The sequence below is a fragment of the Eulemur rufifrons genome, chromosome 25 (genome assembly GCF_041146395.1).
Source record: "Eulemur rufifrons isolate Redbay chromosome 25, OSU_ERuf_1, whole genome shotgun sequence".
Lineage (NCBI taxonomy): Eukaryota > Metazoa > Chordata > Mammalia > Primates > Lemuridae > Eulemur > Eulemur rufifrons.
Window position 1 is genome coordinate 15,243,784 of NC_091007.1, and position 14,107 is coordinate 15,257,890.

Here is a 14,107-nt window from a genome sequence, read left to right on the forward strand (position 1 = left end):
AGGATGGCAGAGCAGGGAGGCAGCTTCAGGACCCTGCTTCCCCTGGCAGCCTCACTCCCGCCTTGTGCCCGTAGCCCCAGCAATGTGGAAGAGCACTTCCAGTGACCTTCTGTGGAGAGTGTGGCAGTAATTAGAGTCCTTGGAACTTCAGTGAGAACAATGGCCTGGCTGGAAGTGTGACAGAGGAGGAACCATCCCAGTGTTTAGTGTGAATGGTCTTCTATATGTGGGCTCGAAAATGAGTTTTAGTTGTTTATGTTTGGAGCTTTAGCCAAAAAAATGCTACCTCCTGGGAGTAAACTTTGACTGTTGTCAAGCCTGACAAAGGGGAATACATGTGGTTAGGTATTCTACAACTTTTAAATTATTGATATACTTGTCATGTTCTACATGAGGAAACTGAAGTGGAGAGGTTAAAGGATTTATTTATTCTGGTCACGCAGCAATTTATGGTGGAACTACTTGGCAACTGCTCAAAACTTTTCAGAGATCCTTCCATTTTATGCTGTGAGAAAAAGGAAAATATATAAGATGTCATCATTCTTTTTAAGCTCTTTTTAATATCTGGAAATCTTGCCAGATACCTCTGTTTTTAATCCCTGATGGCTGGTTTCCACGTGTGACTATTCTTTCTCTTATAGACCTGACTTATGTCCAGCTCAGAGCAGTTAGGAGAGGAGCCTGCTGTGGCCTGGGAAGAGCAGTGCTCACAGGAATTGGCTGATGTGGACACTACAGAAATATTTAGTAGATTACCTCCACTAAATACATAACGTAAGGAAGGAATCGAGACAGAGCTGGCCAGCCTGATTGTTTTCTATCTTATATACGAAGAGAGATGATAAACTTGAGAATTTTAAAATTCAGAATTTTTGCAAATATTCTTCTCATGCCACCCATGTGCAAATATCAATAGCCTAAATAGCGTAGAACAGGCTTAGGAAGCAATAACTAACTTTTTTTTAAAACCTCACATATTTATTTGTGATGAGAATAAAAAACATACTCTCTTAACAACTTTCAAAGTAACTTTTATAATTTACAAACCCAAATATTAGTGATAAACATCTGAGATAAGAGCTGGGACTTTGTACTACATGTCTTAGAGTGACAATAGATGGGTGGAAGGGTACTAGAATTAAAGATTATTTTATTTTATATTTATTTATTTTTTTTTTAGAGATAGGGTCTCTCACTTTGTTGCCCCAGCCTGGAGTGCAGTGTTGTGATCATAGCTCACTATTGCCTCAAACTTCTGGGCTCAAGCGATCCTGTAACCTCAGCCTCTTGAATAGCTGGGACTACAGGCCCATGTCACTACATCTGGCTAATTTTTTAAATTTTTGTACAGACAGGGTCTCACTATGTGCTCAGGCTGGTCTTGAATTCCTGGGCTCAACCAATCCTCACACCTCAGCCTCCCAAAGCTCTGGGATTACAGGCATGAGCCACTGTGTTGGACAAAAATTATTTTAAGGACTCTGAAGACAACTGTCTTTACTGATGCCTGTAGATAATGTTGATTTTGCTAATATCTTTTGCTCATCTTTCTTTTTACAACTTCTTTCATTTCAGAGGGGTTGAGGAACACAAATATAGAGGCAAATGAGATATATGGGATTATACATATTACATATCACATCTATTTTGATCCTAACACTTATTCTCATGAATACCTTTCTTTTTATTTAGGTGCTAGTGAAAAAAGTATAAAGTGAAAATAAATGTCTCTTCTGTGTTCTTTGGGCATAGAGGCCAAATGTGCTAAACAAAAGAACATTTTAATTGTAACCTTGTTTTATTCAGTGGTTGTTGAATTTATTAGTCATTTTCAGGGTTCAGTTTGTGTACTGGTAAAAAATGTGACCTTTTTTATGTTTTTATTTCTTATGATTTTTTTAGTTAGGAAATCTTGGTTAATAAAAATTTTCTGGTTTTTATTTTTTTATTTTTTTTAGAATTTAGAATGTGGAATAACAAAGTATAATCATACAGCCTCAGATTCCTAAGTCATTCAAGCCTCTAACTTTGTATATGAGGCTAGCAATCAATTTCTTTAGCAACGTCATTATCATGGTAGTCACCAAAAAGAATTTGAGGCACTTATGTGTGTGTTACTGTATCTTTCTTACTATATAAAGTAAACTAAATTGGCTGAGATCTCGCCTATAAGACTTTACAATCTAAGGCAGAAACATTGGTATAGATGAGCATGAAGGTCATGCAGACAGCCAGGCAAACACTGGACGCAAATGTACAACACTGAATTAAAAGGGATATATAATGCATTGGGTGATTATACGTGGATTAAGTGAAAGGTGATTCATGAATTATGTTGTACAGTGGCAAAAAGGGGAATCTTTACTTTCTTCTTAAGAACTCTGTTACATCCAGATAAATTACTGAACGGACTTTGGGCATAGAAATCTGGGAGGAAGTGACACATGCAGTAAAGCTCTCTGCTCCCCACAGTACCTTCTCTACTGATTGTACCTAAAATTATTTTAGCTTAAGGCTTTGTTTTTGGCTATGTGCAAATACCTGTGGGAGAAATGTCACTAAATGTGTGTGTGCTGAGTGGATAAAGAGAAGGGTATTTTGTGTACTAGTGGTTTGGAAATAAACCAAGTTTGAACAGTGCATCATGACATGTTTCTTGAGTTTGAACAAAATTGCTTCTTGAACTTGGTTTATTTTCCATTTACCAGTGTGTAAGCCTGCCTAATACCTTTTAGATAATGAGGGGAAAAACACTTTTGTTTACATTTGAATTTCTAGAAGTACATTAAGCATAATATACTTGACTGAAATTTGTAAGTACTCCAATTGAGCATTTCATAAACATCTACAAGAGAGTTTAGCTATCAGAAGCTCAGGAGTTGGTTAGCATAAGAATTATATTTTGAAATAAGACATGTTCATCATCTTGTCTTACCAGAGATTTTTAAATCCATAGTCTGCGGAAAATAGGAGCTATATTATTACCATGCTAGCTGACTGATTTTGCACAGTTAATTTTTTGGTCCAAGTTTGCTCTTATTTGTGGTTTTAGATAAATGAACCAGCTAGCTCTAAAAGTGTAGAATAAGTTAATCGCATCAAAGGATTTTTACTCAAGATAGAACCTCTGACTTTGAAAAGGTATTAACTATAGCTATTTAACCATTTGTGTCATAGTGCCATAACTATGCCATTTCTTTATATCTCCTTTGATCTCACTCTACAGTTTTACCAATATGGTGGTCACATGTGACTGGAACACTTAATCTGTGGCTAGTGCATTTGAGGAGCTAAAAAATTTTTAATTTTATTTACTTTTAATTAATTTAAATAAAAATTGATACTCAATTTAGTTATTAGAAAAATGTTACATGTGATTGGAACAACCATGGATATGTGAATATACTTTATCAACTTTAAACTTTTTGAAATCTAGATAGAGATCAAGGATTTCTGATGAAAATTTAGCTGTTGAATTGAGACATGGTATAAGTTTAAAATACACACTAGATTCTAAGCTTAGTGTGAAAAAAAGAATGTGAAATATCTCATTACATTTTTAAAATTGATGGTATGTTGAAATTGTATTTCAGATATATTGCATTAAAGTATATTAGAATTAATTTCAGCTATTTCTTGTTTAAATGTGACTAATTTTAAATTACATTACATGGGTCACATTTCTATTGGCCAGCACTTACTTAGAATTACTGTGTTTATGCTTTATGGATATTTGTTAAAAAGCAATGTGTTAGTAATACTGTGATCTCAAAGTCATATGTAATATTTATGTTTATTAATCAGTGTAACTAGACTCTAGTTTGCAGTAAATTAAGAAATATGGAACTAAATATACTATTTGGTGAGAAGTAAATGATGATTCAACTTCTAGCAATTTTTATTGGTGTCACAGAAAACCCTTGTACCCTAAATTTTTTGAAATAAGGAAGAAAGAAAGAGAGAAAGAGAAAGGGAGGAAGGGAGGAAGGGAGGGAGGGAGGGAGGGAGAGATTCAGTGAGGGGAGGGAAAAAGCTTCCAGCAATTTCTTACTTGATGTAAGAGCTACAATGTAAGATATGTGGCCAAATTGCTAGTCTCATCTCATACATTTTGATGGCGATGCCTACTGATACAATCCCTTTGGAAAATATTGCAGTATGTATTAGGTTGACCTATATGAAATTACCTATATTTGATTGGTTTTGACCAACAAAACAGAAATTTCATGTGGTTTAATTTAAAAGTATCAAGAACCTGAAAAAATGCCAACCCCCTTCCGCTCTGTAATTTCACTTCTGGGTCCTATAACTTAAATAAATTCACACATACACACACATGTGTGATGTGTGTGTGTGTGTGTGTGTGTGTATACTTGGAAAATATATATGTATGTGTATACAAACTGTGGTAGTCAGCCTCCCAGACCCTGTGTCCTGGTATTCACACCCTAGTTTAGTCCCTCCCACGTTACCTCAGGGCTGGTCTATGTGACCAGCAGAAGTCATGGTGTATCACTTTCTGAGAATAGGTTATAAAAGATTAGAGCTTCTGTCTTGGGCAGTCTGTCACTCTCAGATCACTTGCCTTAGGGAAAGCCATCTACCATGTCACAAGGACACTTGGGCAGCCTATGGAAAGGTCCACATGGTAAAAAACTGAGAGTTCCCAACAACTGAATTACATGAGTGAGCTTGGAAGCAAATCTTCCCCCAACTGGGCCTTTGGATGACTGCAACCGCAGCTGACAATTTGACAGCAATTTCATGAGAGACTCTAAGCCAAAACCACCCCACTAAACTGCTCCTGGATTCCGCACCCACAGAAACTGAGATAAAAAGTGATGTCTTAAGCGGCTAAGTTTTCAGTAATTTGTTACATAACAATAGGTAGCTAATATGTAATCTGAATGCAAAAGAGGTTCATTATGGTATATAATAGTAAGTGATAAAATCAAGCCAAACCAAAAACTAATTAAATGTCCTAAAGTGGGAGACTTGTGGCATATTTACTCAGTGGGATATTAGGCAACGGTTAAAAACCTTGGCTTAGCTCCATCCTCAGGAATAAAAGACGCAGAAGCCCCTGAGGGGCTTCAAGAAACTACTCAAGGGAAGTCACATCAAGAGCTGCTGAGCAGGGACCACTTTTATAAAAATATGATATAAACTTTTTAATCTCCTAATATTTGTTTTTGTTTCCCTTTTCTGTTTCCTTTCTCCCTTGCCTATTCTTGTAGATAATTACATTAGAGTACGTATAACCTTTTACTGTTCAGCCTTCTCCATCAGACTGAGCTCCTTGAAGGCAGTGACTTCTTATCTAGCACTGGGCTGGAGCAAAATATGAATACCACTGTAGTATGAATAATAAACATGCATTTTCCATGTTGGTTTTTTTTTTTAAGCAGAATGCAAAACCGTAGGTAGAGTGAAACCACAGCTGTGGTTACAATGCTATATCAAGCAAGCAGAAAACAAAGGGAAAACTTCTAGACATAAAAAGTATTATTTTGTAAATATCTAATTCCTGTTATTTTAGTCTATCTTCTTGGTTACAAGTGTACTCTAGACCCTCTCTGTAGGTTTGCCTTACTCGATTCAGCTTATTCTCAGCTGTTGTTAATAAAAGTCAAATGCTAAATTGGTGGTGGTGGGGGGGGTTAAAATGATTTTAAATTTCCCTGACCTGTTGTCATCCAAGGCCATACCAAAGTCTTTACCTTTTCCCACATTGTCCTTCTCTGGTCATCTCCACTTCTTGACTTCTCCTTACCATGCTTTATAGCTGCTTTTCATACTTGACCCCTGTGAGAGTTCTCTATTCATCCCAGCAGATTGTAAGTCCTTACTAAAGCCCTGTTAACTCCAGGTCAGTGGCTTGACTCACTTGACATTTTAAAGGAGCCAGAATTATTTCACCTTTAAAGCAAATCTATGTATGTATGTTAATCCTTAAACTCTCACTCAACCCATGTGTTAGGGTTAAACCGATGGCCCTGAAGATTGGGTGGAGGGAAGCAGGGTGGAAATAATGAGAGTAGGAAAAATGACATCTGTATGTGTGTTGGGGGTGGGGGGAGAACTAAAAATCACATATGAGACTTTTTCATAACAATATGCAAATTCCCTCTTCATGCTTATCTCACTTCCTCACTTCCACCTGCAATCAGAGATGTCAGTCTCTCAGCTCAGAATTATAGCTATAATGAGTCATTCTACCTCTGGAAGGATGTTGCCTCTCTCAAAGGTGTTGGTGAAGAACAAAGGGCTTTGTGGTTGCCAGCCTCCTTGCTGCCTGCCTCCCATTATTCACATCCTTGTGCAGTCCCCTCGCCCATTGTACCGATGAAACATCACAGAAGTAGTTGCCAGCCACTTCCAATCTAATTTTAGATTCTAACAGAGTGAAGCCTTTGTCATGGATCCTCTCTTTTGGATCCCTTACTTTGGGGGAAGCCTTATGATGAGCACCCTGTGTAGAGGCCCACCTGTTGAGGAACTGAAGACTCCTCCTAACAGTCACATGAGTGTGCTCAGCATCAAATCTCTGGGTGACTGCAGTCCCAGCTGACACCTTGATTGTAGTCTAGTGAGAGATCCTGAGCCTGGACCACCCAGCTAAACCACTCCCAGATTCCTGACCTGCAGAAACTATGAGATAAATGTTTACTATTTAAAGCTGCTCAGTTTGGTGTGATTTATTACGTAGCAGTAGTTGTAAACAGCTGGATTAGACCAAAAACTAAACAAATTTCTTTTACTTTGGAAGTATTTTTACTAAAATCATCCTGAAGTGTGGCCAGATAACCAGCTTGGGCAACTGCAGCACCATATTTGTTTTTATTATAATTTCACTCTATCATGAAAAATTTGGTTGAATGGGATGACTGATTTAACATAAGATTAATATCATAAGTGGTAGCCAATCTAAAATATGGTTTTTCTTAAACTTGCTTTATTTCAAAAGGTTTTGAAATCTATTTTTATGTCCAGATGCAAAAACCAGCCCTTTACACTGATTAATAGGGCCACCTAAGTGCAAAGAAATGATTGATTTGTGACTGTCTTGTATTTCCTAATGAAACAAATAAAATACAACTTTTGTAGAGCTTAGAAACAGAATTAAAAGCAGTGTTTAAAAAATAAGTTAAAAACAACAAAGTTTAAAGAAATTAGAGTTCCAAAGGAGTTTTTGAATTAGTGTGTTGGATACGTATTTTTTCTTTTTTTCTCCCTTCCTTTATTCTTTTTGAAGAAACTCTTCATTTTGAGTCCTTTTTATTTTTTCTCATGATCACTTAAGTTTGCTGAAATTCTTCCCTTCTACATCTCTGTTATAAGCTGAAAAATTAGTTGAGTATCATATGTTTAGATTAATCTTTTTTCATAAGCCAATTTTTAGGTTTTCATCAATTTCTTAGACTTCTCCTTTGAATTTTCTTATGTAATCTCTATAGTGGTTCTTCCCTTCTGACCCCAAACATGACTTCAGAATTAAAAGTAGAAGGAACATCAGCTTTCCAAATCCAGAAAGCCCCCAAAAGGTCGATTTAGAGGGTGTAAGATTTAAGCCTGAGGTTGTAAAATGGTGGTTCAGGCTGGAGCGGGGCCACAGATGGATGTGTTTTATTTGGCCAGCACTGTGTTGTCTCACACAGTGTCCTTAAAAAAAAAGTTGCCAACACTTAAAAACTAGGCAATTTCACATTTAAAAAAAAAGGTTTAACAGCAGTAGGCTTGTATTCCTACAAGGCAACACTTGGCTGAAGCTAAGTAACTGCTGCCCCTTACAGATGGGGCCTAGACTTTTCTAATTGCTACTGTTGCCCCAGTCCCTATTTTTCTTCCATCTTCTGGCTTGGCTTATTTTAGTTACTAGCCTGGGTTCTGTGGGTATTTGAGTTTACCACTTCTGATCTGAACAGACAGCTGGCCATGACACGATTTAGAAGAGGTTGAGGCCATTGTGGGCAGCGCTATTAAAGCCAGATCACTTTTGCCTAATTTACCTGGTAACAGCCATGCCTGTGCTATGCTGACGGGCATTCCTGTCTGCTCTCTTCCCTTCCACTCAACGTAGAGGCATTTCCAATGTTCCATTCATCTGGCTCTAGGTAGCACTAATTTTATATAGAATGTTATTGATCTTAAAAATTTTCCTTTTTGTTTATGTTCTTTTTGTTTTACACTGAAACCTAAAGTTATGCTGAGGTTTTTGATTATTCTAAGTTGAAGATTTTGATCCATTTAAATTGTAACATTTCATATCTGTTAGTGAGAGATCAATGCAAGTTCAGCCTTTATTAGTTAGGAAGAAAACCCCAATAAACCCAAAACCCAGGTTCCAAGAATAGCATAGAGTGAAATTCTTAAGAAAATGCAACTGTGTGAGAAGCAAAGGCTTGTCACCTTAAATTTTCATGTTATTATTATGAAAGATTTATGGAAAGAATTATGGAAAAACTGAGAGAGGAGGAGAAGTATGATAACACTCCCTCCCCCACCCCGCCAACCTTGTCACAGTCCCAGGGAGGAGGTGGCCTCAGTTCCTTCACTCAACAATGAGCTATTCATGAGACCCAATACAACTAGATATTCCTTTATTGAAAACAGCTGACCCTCAAATTTGGTGACTGTACATTCAGTTGTTTATATGTATACAATAAATGGCTTTAATTATTTTTGAATAAGGAAGATGCTATCAGGTAATCTTATTCCCTCTGATAATTTTCAATTCAAAAAATGGTTAAAAATTAATAACCCCAAAATTTTAAAAATGTAGTATTTTTAAATATAATAAGAGCATGAATTAAGGTAGCAGGGAAAGTGTGGAAAAGTTAATATTGTATAAAGTATATATTAGTAATTCTTCAAAGAAGGATAATTATATTACACATTCTTTTCTAGTATTTTATTTAAGGAGACTTACATTCTACCATTTTTTAAAAAACTTTCTGCTATAATGAAAATAAGGTAAAAATTTTATATGTTTTTTTCCTTTGTATTAGTAATGTTAGTACAGTTAGCTCCAAAAGTAGTTACATGTATGGACAAGAGGCATGTATATATTTCTTATTTAAGAAAAAACCACATTGAAGAAAATTTGGCAAATAAAGAAAAATATATCACCAATAGTACCATCAACCCAGTATAAATGCTGTTAGTATATTGGTATAACATGTAGCCTCTTTTCTTTGCTTTTTTTTTTTTTTTTGAGATAGGGTCTTGCTCTATCTCCTGGGCTGGAGTACAATCAATGGTGTTATCATGGCTCACTGCGACCTCAAACTCCTGGGCTCAAGCGATCCTCCTGCTTTGGCCTCCCAAAGTGCTAGAATTACAGGCATGAGCCACTGTTCCTGGCCCTCTTTGCATTTTTAAACATAGTTACAACTTTTAGAACTTGCTAATACGGTGTGTTATCTCACAGTGTATGATTATGGCACATGATTATTACATAACAGAAGATATATTTTTAAAAAATATAATTTTGAAGATTCCCTTAAAATTCAAAATGAAGCAATGTTATTTTTAGGTACTGAAGATAAATTTCTTGGCTCACTGCCTTTTCTGGTCAACCTTTTATGAGCATCTAAGTCTGTGCGTATCAATCTTTGATTTCATAAGTATGATAATTAAGTGAACAACTAAAAACTCATTTCCAAATTAGTTTAAAAATGAACTCTGTGAGATTTCTCCTATGGGAAGTAATTTTTAGATATGCAGAATTTTGTATGTGTTTTGGTTACTATTGCTTTTTTTTAGAGTAGAAAAGTATAGAAAAAAAGAGAAGAGAAGGAAGTAAGTTGGGAAGCACTTCCTTAAAGAGCAGCCCTGTATACATTTTCCCGGAACTCTCTGCAGACTTGACTCCTGGCTCTGCTCTACACTTGTAGTGGTCTGTTCATACATTCACCCTGAGCAAGGTCTTCTGGAACAGAACAATGTTTTACTCTATTCTGCTTCCCCAAGATCTAGCCAAGTTTACAGCACATAATAAGCACTTAATGAACACTCACTCAAATGAAGGAGAGAGAAAAATATGTACATACACCAAGCACAAGACAGGAAAGAATTATATCAGGATGTTTTTAGCCATAAGTTATAGAATATCAACTCCAAGTGGCTTAAACAATAAGGACATTTTCTATTTCATGTGACACAAAGTTCAGAGTCAGGGCAGTTCCAGGGTTGGTTATGCAGCTGAGCAGTGTCATGGAGGACCCAGATGTTTTTCATTTTTGTTCTCAGTCATCCTCAGCATATTGGTGATTTCTTCTGTTATAGTTGCAAGATGGATGGATGTAGGAGTTCCAGATGTCATTTGCAAACATGACCACATCCAACAAAGAAGAGGCAGTGTTTTCTCCTGTGTATCTGTTTATTACAGAGGAAAACCTTTCACAGTTGCTTCTAGCTGACTTCCATTCAGGTCTTATTGGATAGGATTGGTTTACAAGCCCATGCCCTAGCTGGCAAAGGCTACTGGTTAGACACCAACCAGTGACCTGTTGCAGAAACACCAGAAGAAGCAGTAATAGGAAAAAGGAGAAAGATATGTCATAGAAAAAAGAGTAATGATAGAGGCAAGATGAAACAGTCTGTAGTATGTGGAATATGTTAATAGTATGGTGTACATTATTTAGGCCTATTGTATTCTCACCTGTACATATACTACCTTATAACTAATATATGTATGAAGTTAGGATCACTTATTAATGTGAAATATTATTTCTAAGTAACAGTGTGTGCTACTCAAGAGCAGATTCTGATTTTGTAGGATCATATACATCTGGAGATGTAAGTATATGAAATTACAAGTACAAAATTGCTAGGCCCAGGTTAGGTCCTTGGAACCTTCATTACTGTCACAGCAAATCTCTCTCCAGTGCCATCCCCATCCTTCCCCACATTTAATATCACTACTGTGGAAAGAATAGAAAAGAACTTAGGATGGGATTGGGTAATAAGTCAGAAGAATAGAATTTGGTTTATTATTATTATTATTACTGTTATTGTGGGGAAGGAGGATATGGCACTCTAACAACTATTCAAAGAAAAGATCAAATATATGGGAATTATAGATAATAGATGCTTTTACAAAAGAACTTGGATTTTTTATTAATAGCACTTTTAAACAACTGTTGTTTATTGCATATTATTTACTCTTAGAAACTGTATAAAAGTGAAAATGCATGAGTAGATGAACTAATCCTTATAATTTCTTAAAATGTTCAGCTCAATACATATATATTTTAGGTGTGCTTAAATAGGTACATATAAAGTTGTTACCATATGACACTTGTATAATTTGGATTGAATTGAATTCTGAAGTAACATGTTAACAATTAACAGAAAATATGAATATGTTTAGAAATTACGTACAACACTTTATATTTTCTTCCCGTTTCCTTTGGGTTGGTGAGGAGGTGGAGTGGGGACAGAGAAACGGTGATCACCTGTTTTACCTGCTGTCTTATTGTTCTTCAGACTATCGCGGTAGCATCCCAGAGACTGCTTCTGAGGAACTTGTTATAATGCTAGCCTGATACTCCTCTGTTGCTGCTATTGTCTTCTTTTTTAAAAAAGCCATTCTCCTCTTATCTACCTCTGCTGCTTGAGATTGCATATAAACCTCCCCTTTGTATACCTTATTTCACACCAGATTTTGAAGATTGAAACATATATTTGCTAATGAATATAGTGTTAATTTGCAGAAGTGTGTCATCAGCACCAGAGTTCAATGAGCCTGGTACACAATAGCCTTCTATTAATACTTGTTTAATGGAAAAAAATGAATGGTTTATATAATATTGGGACTTCTAAGATAATTTTGTTAATTTAAGGAAAACAAATATTGGACACTAACGTATTTGCTAACATTATTTTCTTTTATAAAAGAGTGATATTACCAATATTTTGAAAAATTAAAGAATTAAAAAATTTTCTTCAAATTAAAGACTGAGTACAAAAGCAATCCGTGTAACCAAAAATATTTTTACCCCCTTAATACTTTGTAATTTAAAAAAAGACTAAGTGATATGCTGAATAGGTATATTAGCTTGACAATTAAGACATTTATCTATTGCTAAGGTACTACAAATCTGGGGAAATAAGAACATAAATTGAAAGGAAGAGGTTATAGAAAAGACTGTATGTGATTCAGTAAGAGAGGCCATGAACACAATGAAAGTAGAGTTTGTAACTATATATGGTGCATATTCTTCTCAAAAGACATTTTTTTACATATTATATCATATGGGTCTGCCTGCCTGTCTCCCATTATATATTATTTAAAATGTGTTAATTTTATAGCTGTTATTCTTGGAAATACAAGTAACTCAACATGTTTTGTGTATTTAAAAGATATTTACTTGATTTCCATCATGTACATGGTTAAGATAAATTTATTCCTTAATCTAAACATTAGCATTTATATATAAAAGTATTGGTCAGTTGTAGATCTCATTTTTGAAAGTGTTTTTATATGTATTAATACAATGAAATGCAGCTTTTTATTTTGTATAAAGTTTTTTTAAAAAATCTTTTAAAAGTACTTACAAGATGAAAGGAATTTAAAAATCAACATTATTGGCACAAGATTCATGCTAATGTTTACTCACGTAAATAGCACAAAATACTGCCTAATTAGTGTGGTTGGTAAATTTTTGGTACTTTAATTTTCTCTGTTATTGTAAACCATGCATAAAATGCTTGCCTATTGAGAAGTGCAGAATTGTCAGAGCTTAAACAGCTGACATCTGCTTACTCTCTTAAAAAAAAAAAAAAGAATAACAAGCCATTTCAGCCTAATCTACCTCAAATGTGTTCATGTAAATGGAGGTCCATCTATTGACCTGTGTTCTTTTCAGCTCGGGATTGGTCCACATGGTTTATGAAACCAGGACGGCTGATTTGAAATGCAGATGTCGAGAGAGTGAAGTACACCCTCCCCTTTTTTCTTTGCTGTATCTGTCAGGGTGAAAAATGGCTTGCACAAGGGTCAGTCACCCATACTCACTTAATTACTTTTCTTGGACCCACAGAACTGTCACAAGCTGTGGTGGATGCGGGAGCTGTTCCTCTTTTAGTACTCTGTATCCAGGAGCCAGAAATTGCTTTGAAAAGGATTGCTGCTTCAGCCCTCAGTGATATTTCAAAGCATTCTCCAGAGTTAGCACAGACAGTAGTGGACGCAGGGGCTATTGCTTACTTAGCCCAGATGATCCTCAACCCTGATTCTAAATTGAAGGTATTTAAAAATAAGGTTAAAAACTAAACAAACTAGCCTTCTTATAAGGTAAGAAAATGGAAACGTGTAATACTACACATCTAAAAACAATTAGTAAATTATCATTGAAAACAGATATAAATATATTATTTGGTCTTTTAATATGTGAAAATAATGCAATAAGAATTAGAAAATAAAGATGTGATTGGGAAAACTGTGCAATGTTGAAGATTAGAGGTAGCATCAGCGTTAACATTAATAATTAAAATAAGGAATAACATAATGATTAAATCTCAGGGTTGGAAGGGACCTAAAGGTTTTCTAACCTACCACTGTAATATTTAAGTTTCTTATGAAAATTGCCATATTTGTGTTAGTCTTTTTTATAGCTTTCTAAAATCTGATTTTCAGTTAGTAATCACCAGTGATACTTTTATATTCTAATAGGTATAGTCTATAAAGTTTTTAAATTGTTCATGTTAACTAAGCAAAATGGCAAGTTCTTTGAAATGGTAACAGCATCGTGCCAAAAATAAGATGTTAGTTCTGCTTGATCATTTTTGTACTAAATTATCACATGTATCATAAATTAACAATTTAAGTATTGCATAATTAAGAAATGATATTCATCCAAGGGTCATATTATTTAATCATCTGCAATAGATAGAATTTTAAAAGTCAACAGAGAACTAATTTGGGAATTTTTAAAAATTGAGTATAAGACTAGGATATGAATGTCTCAAGACTCAGAAATCTTAAGTTATGGTGGATATGTAATTCTTTTTCTTTTTGTAAAGCAATTGAGTATATATAAAAGTGTTTAAATTACATCCGAGCTCTGTAGTGGACTCTACATAATGTTTTGTTTTGTCTTTT

The 14,107-nt window shown here is 35.2% G+C and overlaps 1 protein-coding gene across 2 annotated transcripts in view; it reads left to right on the top strand.

Moving 5' to 3' along the window:
* Nucleotides 1–14,107, top strand: part of SPAG6 (sperm associated antigen 6) — a 59,979-nt gene that overhangs the window by 22,479 nt on the left and 23,393 nt on the right. For both annotated transcript variants that reach the window (XM_069458826.1, XM_069458827.1), the window contains exon 5: nt 13,047–13,252. In XM_069458826.1, the coding sequence (XP_069314927.1) occupies nt 13,047–13,252 (206 nt within the window). The remainder of the gene's footprint in view (nt 1–13,046; nt 13,253–14,107) is intronic.